The 19,571-nt window shown below is 33.0% G+C and overlaps 1 protein-coding gene across 2 annotated transcripts in view; it reads left to right on the top strand.

Moving 5' to 3' along the window:
* The window catches only part of LOC148626121 (uncharacterized), a 28,715-nt gene extending 9,616 nt beyond the window's left edge, over positions 1-19,099 (top strand). For both annotated transcript variants that reach the window (XM_088569818.1, XM_088569819.1), the window contains exons 10-24: positions 389-3,363; positions 3,914-4,089; positions 4,549-4,674; positions 5,546-5,655; positions 5,954-6,044; positions 7,957-8,073; positions 9,268-9,355; positions 10,036-10,149; positions 12,023-12,062; positions 12,592-12,732; positions 13,658-13,809; positions 14,610-14,713; positions 15,304-15,404; positions 16,175-16,297; positions 17,158-19,099. In XM_088569818.1, coding sequence (XP_088425944.1) covers positions 389-3,363; positions 3,914-4,089; positions 4,549-4,674; positions 5,546-5,655; positions 5,954-6,044; positions 7,957-8,073; positions 9,268-9,355; positions 10,036-10,149; positions 12,023-12,062; positions 12,592-12,732; positions 13,658-13,809; positions 14,610-14,713; positions 15,304-15,404; positions 16,175-16,297; positions 17,158-17,272 — 4,573 coding nt within the window. In that variant the 3' untranslated portion in view covers positions 17,273-19,099. The remainder of the gene's footprint in view (positions 1-388; positions 3,364-3,913; positions 4,090-4,548; positions 4,675-5,545; positions 5,656-5,953; positions 6,045-7,956; positions 8,074-9,267; positions 9,356-10,035; positions 10,150-12,022; positions 12,063-12,591; positions 12,733-13,657; positions 13,810-14,609; positions 14,714-15,303; positions 15,405-16,174; positions 16,298-17,157) is intronic.
* Positions 19,100-19,571: the final 472 nt, after the last annotated feature.

A 19,571-nucleotide genomic window follows, 5' to 3' on the forward strand; every position in this document is an offset into this window, starting at 1 on the left:
TGAAAAGTACAATCAAGACGTAACTCTTAGCAATGTAGCAAATAGAAGATACACACTGTTTAAGCTGCTTACCTATTGCTGCTATGACTAAAACAATTTTTATAACAAATTTTGAAAGATAAAAAAAAATTTTCATTTGTGATATTTGAAAAGAAATATAGAAATAGAACTCTAGTTCCGAGTTTGTGTGTCTTACAAAACCTAGCTCTGTGGTGGAAGTTTACATTTTGATGTAGGCTTTGTTATGTTCTGTTGTCATGATTATGGTTTATAAATATGCTAATATGAAAATGATTGAATTATAAAAATTAAAATTATTCCTTATTCAGTTTCTTACCTTTCATTACCATAATAAAACAGCACCTGATATGATGTTTTTATTTTCCAGCATTTTAGATAGGATTTATGTTCCTGAGAAGAAATATTCTAACGGCAACGATAACCACATGTATAGCATAGAGAAGGAGTCAGATTTTAGGACATTGATCAATACATCTATCAATAAATATAATATGGTAGCTAGTGAAAGTTTAAATGCCATGGCTGGAACTTCTAACATTAGTGTCACATCATCTGTAAGTGGCATGTCCAGGAAACCTCTGTCTAGTATTGTGGACCCTACAGCTTTTAAACCCATTGTTCCTGGCGTCAGTAGTTCTGAAGACATTGTCAGTAAACCTGGTGGTATGATTGATGGATTGTCTTTCTTAAAAATGCTGGGATCAAAAGGTCCCTCAAGAGATGATGTATTTGAAGATAAAACTGTTATGTTTGACAATAATGATATGGAAGAAACTGAAGTTGTCACAAAATGTTTCAATACTGGTGAAAGTGGACAGCTAATTTCTGATTGTGTTAAAGTACCTAGTTTTTTAAAAAGCTCAAGAAGTTTTCAGTCTGATGACAATAAAACAATGATTTTTGGGAAGAACAATGATATGGAACAGACTGAGGTACTGGGCGGCAACATTGATTTTCCTGCTCTGTCAGGGAATAACCTCGAGAAGTATGAAGAGAAAACTATTTTGCTTACCAATGATATGGATGAAACTGTCCCACTTAAGACTAAAATTACCAGTGATTTGTCATTTATGAACAAACATTCAAACAACCAAACAGTGGTATTTGGCCAAGATAATGATATGGAACAAACCCAGATGATAGGTGGTAAAATTAAGCTAGGATTCTCAGACAGTTGTGTGTCTAAGACTGCAGAAGAAAGGACCCAGCTGATTAGCAATGATATGGAAGAAACTGTCTCCCTTACCTGCAAAATATCAACAAATTTTACTGTAAACAAGTCTTCCAATGACTTGACATTTTCTAGTAGAAGTAAAAAGAGTCTTGAATTTAGGACGGATAAAACACTAGTTTTTGAGAAAGGGGATGAAATGGAACAAACAGAAATGTTAACTGGAAAAGTTCAAGTTATAAAGAATAAGGATACTTCTATTTTTTATACAGACAGAACTAAATACCTTGATAATATGGATGAAACTGGTCTTCTGACTGGTAAAATTGAACTTGCTCAAGCTAGTAAATTATTGGAGAAAAACAGAACTGTTTTATTTAGCAGCGATGCTATGGAAGAGACATGTGCTGGTAATCAGCTTGCACTGTCAGGAATAGGTAAAGTTTTAGCCGATGACCAAGAGAAACAAGAGATTAACACTACAAGCAAAACAGAACTTCCTGTTCTTAGTAAAAACATGAAGGATGAGGATACAAAACTGTTTGACGGTGTTGCTATGGAAGAAACAGGTATTCTTACACAGAAAATTGAACTTCCAAACCTAGCTCACAAGTTTGATTCTACTAAGTTTGGGATTGAAAATATGGAAGAAACGAAATCAGTGACTTCGAAAATTCAACTGCCTAGTCTGACACAAGACTTTAATACTACTCGATCTGGTATTGAAAATGATTGTATGGATGAAACAAAAGGAGTTACTGGAAAAATAGAGATTCCAGGTGTTCAACAAAATAATGAGGCTACTATTTATGGAAACAATGACATTATGGAAGAGACAAAGGCCATCACAGGAAAGATCGATGTCAATGTACAGGAAAAAAATAGTACAGATTTACGAAGGGAAATGAATGCCAGAAATCTTGCTGAAACAATAAATACCTCACAGTATGGAAATGTCATGGACTTAACTCAAGAAACGAAACCAGCTGCTGGAAATATTGAAATTAATGTTTCTGTACACAAAAGCATAAATGAAGAAAGAGAACAGAAGCTTTCTAAGACTTTGGACTGCAAAAGGTATGGTGATGATAATGATGCAATGGAAGAAACTAAAGCAGTAACTGGGAGAATAGAAGTAGAATTATCTGTAAAAGGTAACGATGAAAATGTGTTAAAATGTAGACTCGAGGATAACTTGAATGATGAGAATGAAGATTCTCCCAAAATTGAGGCTAATCACAACGTTAAAGAACTTTATAACAATCTGATTAAAGAAAAAGACTTGCAGGATAACATTGATACTAAATCAGCCGATCTGGATGCTGAAGTTGAGCATAAGAAAATTGATGTCCAGTCAGAAGAAAAGCATGTTGGAAAGCAATTTACTGAACCACAAAGTACCACATCGGTCGGAAATACTGAATTAAGTTCAGTTGATCAGGAAAACATAGCAGAGGCAGCGATGGGACAAGAAGAACATCAAAATGCACTGGGTAATCTCCCTTGTGGTGACTCTAAAAAGACTAGTGAAAGTGACATAGAATTCATCGAATGTCTTGATGACGAGACGACTCGAGTAACAAAGGGGCAGAAACCTGGAGGAATGATGAGCTTGATTCAGAAACTCCGTAATGACATGAATAGCGGGAATGACAACGAAGAAAACAGTGGCGATGGAGTTACTCAAGCAGATTATACTGATGGTTTCTTTGTCAAATATAAATCTGTGTTTGAAAATATGAAAATGGATGCAAGTCCAAATCAAAACCCTAACGCTGATATAAAGATTGAAGGGGAGAGTATTGATGCTATGGCTAACAGAGTGGATAAAAGTAACACTAGCAGGAGAAGTATTGGGTTTCAATCTAGAACTCCTTTGGGTAAGCCATTTACTACACACAGAGACGCATGCTCAGAAGTGCGCCCACAAGCTAAAGGCAGTACAATCAAACTATTAGAACGTGTTGCCCAAACTGAAGTTAAAGTAACTCCTGATGGATCTCATCACCAGCCTTTACATTGTTCTAAGGAACTTTTCACTGGAGATGTTATGGATGAAGCAAGAGACACATCACCGTTACCTATTTTAGAGTGCAGTATGAATATAACACTAAGAGATAGATCAAGGAGTGAAGCCAGTGACAAAGCTAACAATTCACTTGTCAATATTGGTAAGAAATTATGAATGTAAAGTCAACAAAGTGTTAATTGTACCCACCCTTTGAGAAAAGGGATGGCAATAATAGTTACAGGGGTGTCTGTCCATACTTCCTTTCTTCCGTTAAATTAAGGGGTACCCATCTCTTCTGTTACTCCTCCTACACTCCTGATTGGCATTCAGTGAAACTCACAAAATCTATTGCATAGTCCCATTGTGCACCTCCTATTATAGATTTTGATCCCAATCAATTTGGAGAAAAAGGTGCTAAAGGGGGTGTGGGGGGTATCAGGTTTGTGATCATTGGTATTTAGTTTGTGTGCCTGTTCTTTGCACCTCTTGGTGAAGTTTCCAGTCATATATGTTCTTTTGACAAGTCGCTTGGGCTGTCACAAACAAATTAGTTTTTATATAAAATAAAAAAAATAAAATTTGGCCATAGCCATTTCAATAGAAATTGCTTTGAATCAATACAGACTGCCAAGATGGTATTTCTCAGATCCTCTAGATCATGGAAAATTTAACAGAAAAATGACTGAATAATATTTGAATGTTTATTTCAGATTTACCTTCTAACAGTACCAATGCAATTACTGGCATAACTGATGAACAACTTCCAATGGACATGTTGACAAGTAGCTCTATTGCTAGTGGGTTTCAACCAGATATTACTGGGAGTAGCTGTGAATCTAGGTCTACTATCGACTGCAATGTGGAGGAATTCTTAAAACAATCGATGGTATGTTTTAAGTTTTAGTTTGCCTAGTGAAAATTTTAGGGCATTGAGTATGTGAACATTTTTATGAAGATTCTATTATTAATGGATTAACCATCTAAGTTGTCTTCGGGAAGCATGCTCACCTTGAGTGTGGGAGGTTGTAAGTTTGATCCCTGATGGAGTCACACCGAAGACTGAAGTTTATAGTCACTGCTTCTCCACCAAGCTGACAATATTTAAGGGGATAGAATATCGACTAGATAGCACGTAGTGAGAATTGTGTCCAGATGAGGTGGTGCTTCTGTGAGCTAGCTCAAAAAAGATTAGGCTTAGGGTGTGGGACTAGTTCAAAGCAGGGTCTGTTCAATTGGTCATTCTTTCTTGTCCTGAAATGCATGAAATATCTATCACAGGATGTTTAACCGTAATCAATCAATCATTTTTGGATGCGCAAGAATTCATGTTTATCTTTCTTTCCAGCTAAATGATACAGAAGGACCTATGACTGTAGATTCCTTCTACAAGAGACTGCAGATACCTGTTCCATTATGGTTATCTTCTGAGGGTAAGCTGGTCAACTCAAGAAGGAGCATTGCTTCTCTCAAGGTGAGATATCCATCTTTGACAGATGAGAATTTCTTTTAAATTGTGGCTTTTAGAAATTCAAGGTGAATTTGATCAATCAAATATTTAGTTGGTTTTGACATGAGTTGTTGTTAGTTTTTTTGTCTCTCATTATGAGAAAGTTCTTAAAATCTTCATCAGTTGTTGAGCTGCCCATTCAAATGAAAGGTTGTAATTTGATAATTGGCCATAAAATGTACTGTAAGATATTTTCTCAGCATTTTCAGGAAGTTAAGCCTCTTAAATTTTAATCTGCCATAATAAACTTGTTTTATTACAAAGCATTGAAATTACATTACTGTTTTATATACTCCGACATAGTTTTCTTTCGGTTTTCTTTTCTTTTTAAATTCTGAGTTTGCTTTAAAGTTTATTTTTTTTAATGTATGTTTACTTCCAATTTCAATAATTTCTGTTTTTTTGGTTGGCTCCGTAAAACCGTGTCTGTATATTTGAGAGAAAAAATTTTGGGATCATGCATACAAGAAACCCAAATAATACAGACATTTACTTTTGTTTCTTAGTATGTCCAAGACACAACATGATTATGAGATGTCAACATCTTTTTATTGCTGAAATTTTACCCTAAATCAACAAGTGGATGGTAAACCGAAAAATCCTGTCCATCCATGTGTCCAAATTCATCAATACTATCTGGGCTCTCAGTGGATTTCAAATTTTGTATGTGACTTTATATAGTTTGGGTATATGTAGTTAACAATTCTGGTTGCTTTCTGGTATCACTTTCTTGATTTGTGGGACTTTGCCATTTTTCACTGTATGGAACAAATGGGAGTATAACTAGCATCACAAGGCACTGACCTTCCTGTTTCTGTCTAAATTTTATTTCTAGAAAGTTGATAAAGAAACTCTTAGTGGCAAGTTAGAAGCTAGATATGTGCACCAGCCGTTTGTAGAAGTTTACAGTTCATTGATCGAAGGTGTTAAAGACAAGCTTACAAGGTATGTTTTAGGTAATAAGGATCTCTGATAAGGGAATTTTGTGAGCTAATTGAACTGCTCTGAAAAGTAAATATTTTTAAAAGAATGGCTGTAAGTGGTGAACGAAGTTAAGCCAGGAACATTCATTCAGAATATCAATATTTTTTACAAAACTTTTGATCAAGACTTGTATTCACTTCCATTTATTATTTGCCAAATAAAAAAAATGTTATATAGTTTTGTATCATGTAAGATTAATGAAAATTTGTATCTGTATGAATTAAAAGAAATGAAAGACGTTTATGAACTTTACCTTTAGTTTGAAGCATCAGACAGAAGAAATGAGTGCTAAGATATTGAGTGATTTTCCTCCTGTGTATGCTGTAGCTATAACAGGTTCATCTGAAGAGGTAAGAAAATATTTAGATTTTAAATTTTTTAGGCCAAAAAATATGTATGTTTCATATTACCCAACCAGTGCTAACTTGGAAATATTCTGATTTAAATTTTGGGAAAGATCTTTTCCTGTGCTAAGTTTGTTCTATAATTCTGGAAATAGATTATAATAGGTTCCAATCATAGTTAGTTTTATTACTGCTTCAAGCAGCATTTCACAAGAATAGGAGTAAGCCCAGTTATCTCTACTAGTGAATTATGATCATAATTTAAAGAATGTATTCATTGTCGGGAAAAATCTGAGTAGATTTGGCTTAACTTGTTTAAAGTGACGTTATTAAAAAATTGATTTCCAAGCCTACTGTTTTGGGATTTCTTGCCTGGGTAACAAGAAACGTATATGTTTTTTTCCTGCAAAGGACGCATTTTCTGCCAATATTGCATGTCCAATATTGTAAATCGATATTGAGCAGTTATTTTTAGAATAACGTGGGAATTACTTTTTGCCTTGGAAACTGTAAACAATATGGCCACCTCCGTCTCGATGTCGCTGAGAATATCTGTCATACATTTTGTACATTTTCTGTATGTAATATTTCTCGTCATTGGAAATAAATAGTTTGAATATTGAAATCATGACTTGTTTTAATGTGACGACCGATGTATAAATAAATGGTGTCTGAGTATTTTTTGTGCTATTTTGTAACCCTGTGGCTATTCTGGTCTATCCCTCTCATTCCGCATTCCGCTGCAGATGACTGGTTGTCATTCACAAATGTCTTCCAACAGTGAAACAGAGCCTGCATCGCAATTTAACATGGACTAGTCGCTGTCGTTGAACATCCAGAATCTTAATGTTTACATGCATCCACCGCCAAATTCCATGCATAAATGACTCGTTTTGTGAAGTAGTAATACAGTAAAAGCGTTTGACAAGACTTGTTGACATTTTATCCAGGTGTAAAACAGTTACCTTTTTCATTTATATTATTGTGATATGTGATTTTCATGATATAAAGTTCATCGCCCATTGGCAACAATTTCTTCAGAAATGTGCATCGCCGGCAAAGCAAAAAAGGAATAACTCAGCCCCACAATCACTGTGTTGTACAAGATCATTTTTCAGCATAAATTTACAAAGAAATTATTTTTTAAAATACTTTTTAAGTCATTTACATTCATGAAAATATTTAGGTTACAAATACAGAAAGCATTTTCTCCCGAATTAATTATTAAAACATGAAATGGCAGACTCGCATGGATTTGCACACTCATACTGTCACTGAGATATTACTTCGCACTGCATACTTTTTGTAAACCATGTAAAAAGGCGATTTTACATAGAATAGACTAAAACCAATATTCTTTTGTAATTTCCAGGATAAACATTATACAAAACCAGTGTCCTGGCATATCAGAAATATTGGTTACTCAGTGCGAAACTGGGGTAAATCGCTCGGCAAAGCCTCACGAAACGCCCGTTTCTTAGCTTCATTCCCATATTTTCGATATGCTAGGACACTGAATATGTATTGTATATTTACTTTGTAAGCTATTTGATGCATATATTTTAGCTAAATTTTGTTATTCATTACTGTCATTTATAGGAAAAATTGTAAAAAAAAAAATACAAAGGGCTATTTCTGTCAAGGAACAAGCAAAACAGTTTGGACTGTACTTACATGTATTTCAAATCTGGTAACTCATAGGACTGATGACAAAAATAGTCATTTACAAAAACAAAATGGTTTGTATGAGTAAAATTTATAAATATTTGAAATATTGATCTTAGTTTGTGTGCGATCAAACAATTTCAAAACCTACGGAACAATTTACACCAATTTTTAATGAAGTATTATTTACCGTAAATAAAGAAATTTTATGAAAATTGTCATCAATTCATTATGATTTTATTTATTGTTGCAGAGAGAAGAAATAAGGGAAAGATTAAAGATTTTGACAAAATGCTGTACAAAATTGGTAGACAGAAAATGGAAAGAAATGAAAGCAGAATGTCATGAGAAATTCCATGGTATAATTAAGGTAAAACTAGTTCAAGTGATGTAACAATCATAATCATTCAGTGTTGATTTTTCCCCCTTTTTAGAGAAATTCCGCTAATTTAAATCCAGATTTTACCATTATGATTCTCTATTTTTTTAAATGTTTATATCCAATTTTACCAATTCCCGATTTGTTTGATAACTTTGTAAATCATCCCTGATCATTATAATTAAATGTTTGTACTGTGAAAGTACCTTAATTCATGGATACCAATTTTCCTGGATTAGGGAAGAAACACAAGTTTGTTGATTCTTGAATTCATGGTTTTGAGGTTTTCGGTATACACATCAATGCAGATTTCCTTTTTGTTTGGAACCAAATTTCATGGTTTAGCCTACCCACGAAAACCGTAAAAATGGATACCCCACGAACATTAATACTTTCACAGTATTTTAATCAGGCAATTAAATAAGTGAAATCTGTCTAAATCAAACATCTTTGAACTGTAATATTTGTTTGTTTTTGACAGATGTTCAGTTTATTCAGGTTAAACATATATTTATAAATGGACTTCTGAAAGTGTTAAGCCATGTGATTGTTGTTTTTTTTTTCAGTGATTGGTTTAAATTGTCAAGCTTTACCAAAATGCTTTCTTTACTATTCTTCAGTCAGGGATGATTTTTTTCCACTTTTTAGCAGAATTCTGCTATTTCAAATCCTGATTTTACAGTTATAATTCTTTTTTTTTACTGTATATTTACTTTAGATTTTGCCAATTTCTGCTTTGTTTGTAGACCTTATAAAATCATCACTGTTCAGTTTAGTTGTAGTTTTTTTTTTTTTTTGTTACCAACGGCTACACAGAAAGAGACATAGGAATACTGGTGTCTGTGTATCTGTTCATCTCTTTTGACTTTAGGAATGCAACTCCTTAGAAACACTTAATAGATTTGTTTAAATTTTGTAGGATTTTTAGTCACCATATGTAGTAAATCATATTTCACCATCATTTTGATTTAACACATTTTACTTTTGTACTTAATCTTTTTTTTGTGCCCATGTGCCCACTTGTAACGATATGTCTGACTGCATCTAATTAAATTAACTTTTTTTTATAGATTTTTTTAGAAGAGTGGATGAAATTACACATGTAAATTATGTTTGTAGCAACATTTTTTTTCTTCAAAAAGAATTTTTAATTTGAGTTCTATATCTTACATTTATTGCCTCTAGGACAAACATGAGAGGTTGAGTGAAGAGGTTAACCAGATAGTACAGGCCAGTGATGATATACAACAAGAATTACCTCACTTGACTAATGGTGTGTATTACTGGGATATTGTGTTAGGTCAAAATGTAACCCTATACTATGGTACCTGCTGGCCTGCAGCAAGCATATTTCATAAAGGGCTGTCAAGTTGGGCCATTATGTTGGATGTTTTTTTTGGTGTAACATATCATAAGAGCAAGACAATTTCATTCAGGGGCAGTTGAGTTTTGACAGAACTTGCCTACCTGACCAGTTGGACATATTTTTTTTTATTTCTACTCCTGTATACCATGGTTGAAGATTGTAATGTTTAAGTTTGTACATAAAGCAAACGTATCCTCGATACGTGTAGAACATTATAACACACCATGTCTGTCAGCATTGTGCTTCTTCTAATATATATGATTAGTTTTTTAATGCATTTCTGTTATGATCTAGACAAAAATCTACAAAACAGAAGTAAAGCAAAGGATAAGACTATTATATTAGGTCTATTCCATAAAAAGTGTGTCTTGGGGGCAGAATGCACATAATATTTACGGATACCACCAATGCATTAAAATAAAAATGCAATACATTTGTCTTATAAGAAATATTATATGCCCCCACCCCCAAACCAACACATCAACTGTGTTCTGCTTCATGGGACATTTTTCTCTGGAATAGCCCTTATATTATATTATACATAATTTTGATAAATGTAGGAATTTATTAAATATTTAATTTTTTAGCTGCCAATAACTTGGAAAGCTTGTTACTTGAGGTTGAAGAAAAACCTCTACCAACAGAAGGTGATATAGAATTCTGGAACTCATCAACAACAGAAATAGGACAGAAAAAAACAGGTGAATGAAATTCATGTGTATTCTTATGGTGGTTCATAGTCAGTAAAAGCTTGGTTACTTTGAATTTTAATGTGGTAGACATAGGGTAAGGGACATAACTCTTGAAATCAGGGATATGTTTGTATCATATTCAATTTCACCAAACCCTAACAAGCTTTCACTTGAAACAAAATGAAATAAATCCAAGTTACTCTGATGCTTACATGAGATTGATGTAAAATGCTGAATACAAACATTTCAATGATTTTAAGAGTTATATCCCTAACCTTAGGTCTATCTCCTTAAGCTCACTTTGTTCAAAGGGCAATATGAGCTTATCACTTCACTTCATCCATACCCTTCATTACTAGTTGGACATAAGGTGACATCAAGTTTCCTCCATTTCAATCTGTTCTTCACACATTTCCCAAGGTGTATCCAATTTCCTGCAGCTCTGACAGAACTGTTCTCCTCCAGGTGACACAAGGTCTCTCCTGCTTTCTCTTCCCAGTTAACTTAGCTGCAGTTAGACAGATTAATTTCAAATTTGGTATTTGGCTTTATATTGATGGGGCATATGTTGTAAATGACTTTAGTGGCTGTCTCATATCAACTTCATGGAACTTGAATTAATGGGGATATACTTATCACTACATCTCTTGTGACTTCATGTTGTGTCCATTGTCATTATCTCAAATATCTCCTTGGCAACCCCTCTGTGGATTATTACCAAGTTTGGTCACTAGCTTTCTATGGGTATCTTTTGATTTTACTGATCCTGCGACAACATGACCACATCTATTTACAGAACATAGGAGTCAAGCCACTTATTTCAGGTTTTATCCCAAAAACTAAGAGACCCTTAAAAAACGGGGTTGTCCGATGTTTTTATCACGAGTGACAGGCCGAGGACCGCCCGTTAAAAATGGCCATCACCGTACTCTGTTGGTTTGATTATTTGTTTGGTTATTAGATGTTGACTGGTTTGCGTAATTCCATTTTCGGTTTAACATCGGGTACCTGATTGTTGACATCGTGCTAATGTGGCCGATTCAAGACTTTACCAGTGCTGTTTCTGGCACACGGCCAAGCAACTATCATATGTTCAGACTAATAATACAACACCTATAAAAGATGATGATGATAATGGAGAAATAGCTGCAAAATGTAGCTCAAACTATTTTATTTTTTTTTTGGTGATTTTAACGTTAGATCCCAAAAACAGAAAAAAATCAAGAGCTACGATTTAATAGCAGCAAATGGGGAAATGGGCAGTGGTGAAGAGTTTGACTTTGAGCAGACTGAAACAGAAAACTTTTCATGGATTGAAAATATGCTGTTGAAGAATGATGATGATAAAATAAAATTATTCAGATAATCAGATAATTATATTGATATAAACTAAAGTTACTAAACTAATCACATGCAAAATCGGAAATAAATAAACTTGTATTAATAACCATTTCTGAAAACAGATTGAGAAAAAAACTTCACAACCAAGTCAGTACAACAAAATGATTGATTGATTGATTGTTGGGGTTTAACATCCGAGCTGCAATATTTCAGCTATGTTCAGACGATCAACAAAATGAAAAGCAACTTGGCATACCATAAAGTCATTAAAGAATTTTAATTCGCTAATAGTTAATTTACGAAAATGAGTGGGACTGACTGGACAATCTAACCAGCCAGTCACATGACTGACAGGGCAAAACAACTTTTTGTGGTCTCTGATGAATAACGCAAGGCCTTGTGAGCCACTGTAGTTATTTTTATTACCTGCAGTCAGATTTGATTTTATAGTAAGCATTTCTCCTTGAAATTGGCATTCTTAATATTATAACAACTTTGTAAACTGTTTTATTTTATACAAACATCGGTTTTCTTTTTTCAGAACTGGAAAAACTAAAGGCTTCTAATATTGAACTTGAAAGGTATTGCATGAATTTTGCAGAATTACATAATTTTGAATTTATAGTCATAACTGATTTGTACTGTAAAGAGAGGTTGAAGGTAATGCCATTTTCAGCCTAAATTCAGAGGAATCTTATGTACACATCAGTATGATCAAAGCTTTTTTTGAGGATGATAACTTAGTTATACAGAATTTATTTGGATGGGAAATTTTAGGCATCAATGATTGAAGAAATACATACATGTATGTTTCACAAAAAAAAGCTGCTGCACCAGTAATATGTGTAGAAGGTCTTGTCTTTTATATAGTAGCTATGTTAACTATTTACTTTATATCTTATATTAAACATGATTTTTTTCCGCTTTAAAATAAAATTCTGATTTCTCATATCTTGATTTTACTGTTCTGTTTATGTTAAATTCATATTTTGCTGATTTCCACCTTTTTGTTGGCTTCATAATGTGTTTGATTTAAAGTTAGTGCTAAGGTCATGTTGTAGAAATAACGATGATGTAAATTTACATATCTATTTTTTTATATGATTGAAGAAAGAGGAATGATCTTCTCAAAGAAAAGGAAGAAATAGAAAGTGAAAGACTTGCTCTAAAAGCAGAATTACCCATGGAAGATAGTTATGCTTTAAACATTGAAATTAAACAGTTAAAAGATCAGTTAAAGATGCAGACATCGTAAGTAGTTTTTCTTCTATTAAACGATTTATATTTCTCCATTAAAAGGAAATAATTATTTTGCTGCAGCTGTTAAAATCTAGTCAATTTTATCAAAAATCTACTTAATCATAGGACAGTTCAAAGTAGTCCTATGTTTTTTTATGATTTTAATAGCACTTAGAATGCAGTAAGTTGCATCATTTTGTGTCCATCTGTACCATGAAAACTGATTTTTTTCAACGGGTCATGGTTTTCCTTTCCTCGTTCGTGTACCCCGGACTTGACTTTATTTGAGCAACTCTGTGGGTGTTTCTAGAAAAACAGAGGACGCTTACCCTACCAGTGCACCTGGTCCATGCTCCCAGTTTTTAGTGGAGTCCGAGTTGCTCATTTGCTTTTGTTACTTTGTATGTATGATTTTAGTTACTTTATGTTCTTTGTTGTGTATGTCTGTTTTCCATGTCTGGTCTTTGTCCCTGGATTGCTTTCTTTTGATTACTGCTATAACCTTGGTTCCCTTGATTACTCTTTGTACAGGAAAACCTGTCTAAACCAAATGTTGAATAATCTAAAAACTTGTCTAAACCAGACGTTTATTTAAGTGCTTTTTTTATCATTTTAAATGTATTTTTAACATTGATAAACAGAAGACTTGTCAAAACCAAACCAATGTTAAGGAGGTAGACCTGGAGTAAGGGACACAACTCTTACAAGTCATTCGAACGTTTTTATTCAGAATTTTACACCAATCTCATCTAAGCATCAAAGTAACTTGGACTGATTTTATTCTGCTTCAAATGAAAGCTTGATAGACTTTGGTGAGTTTGAATGTGAAACAGACTTGTCACTGATATCAAGAGTTACATACTTTTCCCTAGGTCTACCTCCTGGTGGGGTGGGTTTGACAGGTTTTACAGTATCAGTTTGTATATTGACTCTACAGATTATTGGAATGGCACATTGAGAATGATGAAGATGACTTTATAACCTTTCTTTTTGATGATGATATGATGAGGTTATCTATAAACAAACAGAAAGGGGCAGACAACTCTGAGATCAAGATAGCCTCTGCACATGTACGGTCACTTTTGAATGGTAAGGCTGTGTTATGAACAGATTTTTTATTACAAAAATTAAGATCTGATTTATGTAGTAAATATGGGGCCTTATCTTTTGACTTTGTTTGCCGAGTCAGATCAAAAACTTAATGATTGGAGGTTGCTGCTTCTCTGCCAAGCATGCATTAGTTGGGGTAGAGTCACTGTTGGTTGGCTCCGGGTCAGAATAATGCATCTCCTATGTGGTGACTTGATTACATGGTTTTTTTGGGGTTTTTTTTGTTTCTTTTAGCTGGCACAATAAAGATCTGGCTCAGTGTGTCGTTTAGTACAAAGTAGGGCCTGTTTGATTGGTAAAATATTCTCCTCCTGAAATGTATCAAATATCTGCCATAGGTCACAACCAACCTACTAATAATTATACAAAGTAGGGCCTGTTTGATTGGTAAAATATTCTCCTCCTGAAATGTATCAAATATCTGCCATAGGTCAACAACCAACCTACTAATAATTATACAAAGTAGGGCCTGTTTGATTGGTAAAATATTCTCCTCCTGAAATGTATCAAATATCTGCCATAGGTCACAACCAACCTACTAATAATTATACAAAGTAGGGCCTGTTTGATTGGTAAAATATTCTCCTCCTGAAATGTATCAAATATCTGCCATAGGTCACAACTAACCTGCTAATAATTACTAACTTACTACAGGTAAATCATTCTACATGTACTACCCTTTTAAGAATTTTGTATGTGGCTCTACTCCTATTACATGTACTTGCACATTCAAACATCATATAAAGAGACTTTATTGAAGTTTAAGCTTTTCTTTGTAGGAAATGCAAAACCTGTGAAGAAACTGATGCATTCTTTAGCTCTGAAAATAATCAATAATGGAACTCAGCTGTTACAGAGTTACAACAGTGTATCACTTCCTGAGGTAAGGTTATCTTTATAGACTTAAGCCAGAACTCCTGGTAAAACAAATACAACAAGAAGGGTAGAAATTTCTTAATGGATGTCAAAGGTCAAGCAGAACCTGCCTGCTGGGCCACTAAATTGTTTATGTTTTATTCTCTACAGCATTAGAAAACAAGTTAACTTCACTCAAAGCCTGTTCAGTTTCTGCAAAAACTGCCTGCTTGATCAGTTGTGCAAACTTTCTTTTTTATACCCCTGGAACAATTCAGTGTTGAATAAAGACATATAAACAGTTTGCACATGCAGTGATTTTTGTTCTAATCATTGAAGACGTAAATATTGTGTAAAAAACAAGGTGTAAATTTAAACAAAATATCCAAGGCCTCTCTTCACAAGTCAACATATCAACAAACACATAGACATTTTCTTTTATGTATAAAACTGCATAATCATGCCATATACCGTGTTTAAACTCAATCCTAAAATTTCAGAAAAACCTCTCTAAAGAGGTACTTTTTAGAGTCCTTCATAACAGTTTAAAAGTATTTTAAACTTGTCAAAACTAAACCAGTTTTAAAGTCTGCACTGTATATTATGTTGTGTTTTCAGTTACTACATAGATTGTCTCAGATAGTGCTAGTAGTGAGAAAATTACACAGACAAATCAGCTTGATTGGTCTCAAATATTTTGTAACAGTTTATGAAGACTTGTGAGTATTATATATTTCATCCCTTACAACCATGAAGTTTTAGTATGAACTGTATAAAAAGGACGAATATTGCACTTGTTTAACTTTTGTGTTGAAGTAAGAGAATTTTATCATGCAAGGAATTTTTTTGGTGTTTTCTAAACCCTTTTATACCAAATATTTAGCTCACTTTGGCTTAAACTGATGCCATTGTTTTTGAAGTCTATTGTCCATAAACTTTTAATATTTTGATCAACTACCTGAAATTGCATTTGTATATTTTAGCCTCTTTGATATTAAAAAAAAGCATTCAGTAATAATTTTATTACATGCTACCATATTCATTCATAGATATTTAATAATCTTTGATTGCCTGTTTATAAATGGATTTTGTGTTCCTGTGTTGAGATTTTATGACTTAATCCATATTACAAGCTAATGCAAGAGTAATCAAAACATTTAACAACATAAGAATCCAAGATGTGGCACAAAAACAAAGAGTTACAAAGTTCATAAAGGACATTTAACAACACATGAAAAAAATTAACAAACATTTTACCATAGTTGATTGATTTTATGTTGCATGTTGAAAATATATTTTATGTAATAAGCAATTCTGTATATCTGCAAAATCTCTCAAAGACACTTTAGATCTAATACATGTAAATGTATGTCATTTTTCTCAAAGAATCTTTTTATAAGTATTAGTGGACGATAAGTTTAGAATGGAAATTTGTTTAACTTAAAGGAAAATACAGTAAACCAGGTTGATATTCATTGATGTTTTGTAGTATTGTGATAGAAAAATGGTCACTAAAAACATTGAGGAAAGTTAATATCAAGTTAACATTCAGTACTGAGAGCTCAAATCTTAAGCTGGTTCCAGAAGTATTGACTACCATGGGGAAATTTAGGTATGTATATAAGCTTAAAAGGCTGCAAAAGACGAAATGTCTTTCCACAATTACATGAAATGTTACTATTTTTTTTCAGTATTTACTGTTGAAATTCTATTTAATTTTCATTTCACATTCTTACCCTTTCTGTTTGTCATGGAAATCAGGTTTTCTAAAGTACATTTAAGATATTCTCAGATATGATTCTTACAGATTATTTTCAAATATTATTTTTTACACTTTTTTCATTAAAGAAACATCTTAAGATTTTATCTGTTTCAAATACTTCCTGAGGTAGTTAAGGCCAATAATGATGACTCATATTTTGGAGGTATGTTCAATTCACCTAGAACCTGTCCATCTTTCTATCAATCCATCAATGTACTCTGAACATGTATTTCAGACATAATTTTCTGCCACTTTTCAATCCATATTTTACTGTTCCGATTCTTTTTTTTACTTTATATTTACTTCTGATCATTTTACATATTTCATCTTTGTTTGTTGCCCTCATAAAACCATGCCTGGTATTTACAATTAAATTGCTCAATGGATTTATGAAGGTTGGCTACTTATATTAGATAAAGATGTTCATGAAAGAAGATTATTGTTTGACTGATACCTTTAAGAGTAATCAAGGGAACCAAGGTTATAGCGGTAATCAAAAGAATGTAATCCAGGGACAGAGACCAGACATGGAAAACAGACATACACAACAAAGAACATAAAGTAACTAAAATCATACATACAAAGTAACAAAAGTAAGTGAGCAAGGGGAGATAATATACTCACTGATACCTTTAAGGGGAGATAATATAACTTGGAAGATTTAGTCTTTTACTTGCCTCTGGTGTTTTGGATGATTTCATTTATTTCAGTTCAACAGATATACAGAAATCATTAAACAGTATACCAGATGGACCTGATTATCTAACGAGACTGTGTGATTCTATTGACTTAGACAGTTTACCCAATGTGACTGTTACTTCCTGACGAACATTGGGTGCAAGTTCCACTGATTATAGTGCAATTATATAGGCAGCAACATGTACTACTTATACTGGGGGTACTTCTGCTGTATGATAACCTTATGGACATGTAATGGGGTGTGTTATATCCCCGATCTTTACCACAATACTAAAGATTGTATTTCAATGAAATTACAGCTAGTAACATAGTTACAAAATCGACTCCAGGTAATATCTCACAAAAGAAGTCAAAGATATGGCTCCATATCTTTTACATTAACTACATCTGGAATTTTTATTTTACAGAGGGTAAAATTGTTAACTTAAGGGAATAGAGTTGGTTTTCCCCGGATTGAATTACCATTTTCTTAGGAAGTTACATGAACAATATTGACAAGGAAGTATAAACTTTTTATTACTTAATAGGTATTTGAATCTTTGTCTGTTTGAATCTCTGGCAATATTTAAAGTTTAAGTTTGTGTAAGAATCAGGCAAAATGGGAAAAAATCAGAACATGCATATGAAAACCCCACCAATCTGAAAATATAATTTACTCAATGATGCTTTTTCTCTATTTGAAAAGACCATTATTTGTTCTCCGCATCACTGGATTTGCTCAGAAATTTTTCAATAGAATCTTTTGAAAAATTAAGTTTCTGACAGAGTTGTCTGCCCTTGTTCATTTTCAGTGTATATCAATGTAATTATTACTCAATTTACCAAAGTGATATGGAAAATCTTGTCTTTTTTCCTTGATTCTGATGATGCAAATAGTCAAATTACACTTTCAAAATGATGTTAGACCTACTGATTTTTACAGAGACTGACACTTAAAACTATTTAAGTTAAACAATCAAGATAAGACCAACTTTTTTCCCTGAAGTTAACTATTTTAGTTGCTGTAATAAACTTTAAATACTTTAAGATATGGTACTGATCTTCCTGATCTGTCATAATTTGGAATATGATATATTTTTAAAAAATGGTGTATATATGAAGTGTTTTTTTTTTTACATCTACCCGTTATTTTATGTCATATTTAATAAAATGAAGCATATCTATATCTTCTCTGCCGTATTTTTAAGTGTATGTTGTTTTTTTCTGTATAAATCATCTCTATGGAATTGAATTTCTTTATTTTTATTGTATATTTGTTTAAGTGTGTACGTTTTCATTAAGAAAATAATGTCGAATAGATAAGTATAGAATTTATAAACTACATTCATGTTGACATTTTATAATGCCCAATAATAACATGACAAATCAATATATGTATTAGTGTTTTAAGGTTTCAATGGGAAAACTCTACTTTCCAAACTTATCAAATACACTTTTCTACTTGCCAAATGAAAAGTGAAACATACATGTAACAAGCAACTTTCCCACACCCAAATTTTACTTGCCCTAATTAAACAGGATAGTGGAATCCTAGAACACTGGTGAATTATCATGTCTGATTTGAAATGTAGATGCCATGGCTATCCTGGAAAGAAAGGCAAACTATGTTCTACGAAATACATTTAAACTGACACAATGGCCAAACACCTTTTGGACTGTAGAATTTGGTTGCTTTGAACAGTGTATGGTTTATCCAAGTTCAAAATGCATTTAAACTGACACAATAGAACTTCAAGAATTGTCTGGTGTAGGCAGGTTTTTGGTTAATTCAGTGTTTGGTTTAGACAGGTTTTCGGTTAATTCAGGGTTCGGTTTAGACAGGTTTTACTGTACTTTTTTACTAATTAACATATTATTTGTGAAGTAAAGAGGTTTTTTTTCTTGAAAGCTTTATTCCTTTTAAAAATAGAATAACCTATCATTGCATTGAAAATAAATATTCTCTTCACATCACAGTTACCTTGTGCTTAGTATGTTTGATTTCTGTTTGTAATTTTTCTACATCTTGCTGAGGAATTGAAAAAACCTTGGACCTCTATTTAAAAAATAAGTTTATCACAACAGTATAAATACATTAATGTATATGTGTGTGTGTGTGTGTGTGTGTGTGTGTATTAATGCGAAAGCTATATTTTTATAGCCTAGCTGGCTGAGTGGTCTAAGGTGCTGGACTTTGTGCAGGCAGTGTTGCCATAAATGTCACAGCGGTATGAGTTCGAGTCCCGCGAAGGGAACGACCAAAAGTTCTAACATCGTTGAATTTTTCAGACCTTTCTATATACATATATTGCAAATGTTGTTATGTTGTAAACCTTTTTCGAGAAGTATTTTTTCATCAGCAGCATTAGAATACAATATGCAGGTATATCTAAATCCAAATATTAATTCCATATAAGAAGCACCCAGAACAAAAAAAAAATATTGA

The sequence above is a fragment of the Perna viridis genome, chromosome 2 (genome assembly GCF_037379345.1).
Source record: "Perna viridis isolate PV_CMFRI_1.1 ecotype Kerala chromosome 2, ASM3737934v1, whole genome shotgun sequence".
Taxonomy (NCBI): Eukaryota; Metazoa; Mollusca; class Bivalvia; order Mytilida; family Mytilidae; genus Perna; species Perna viridis.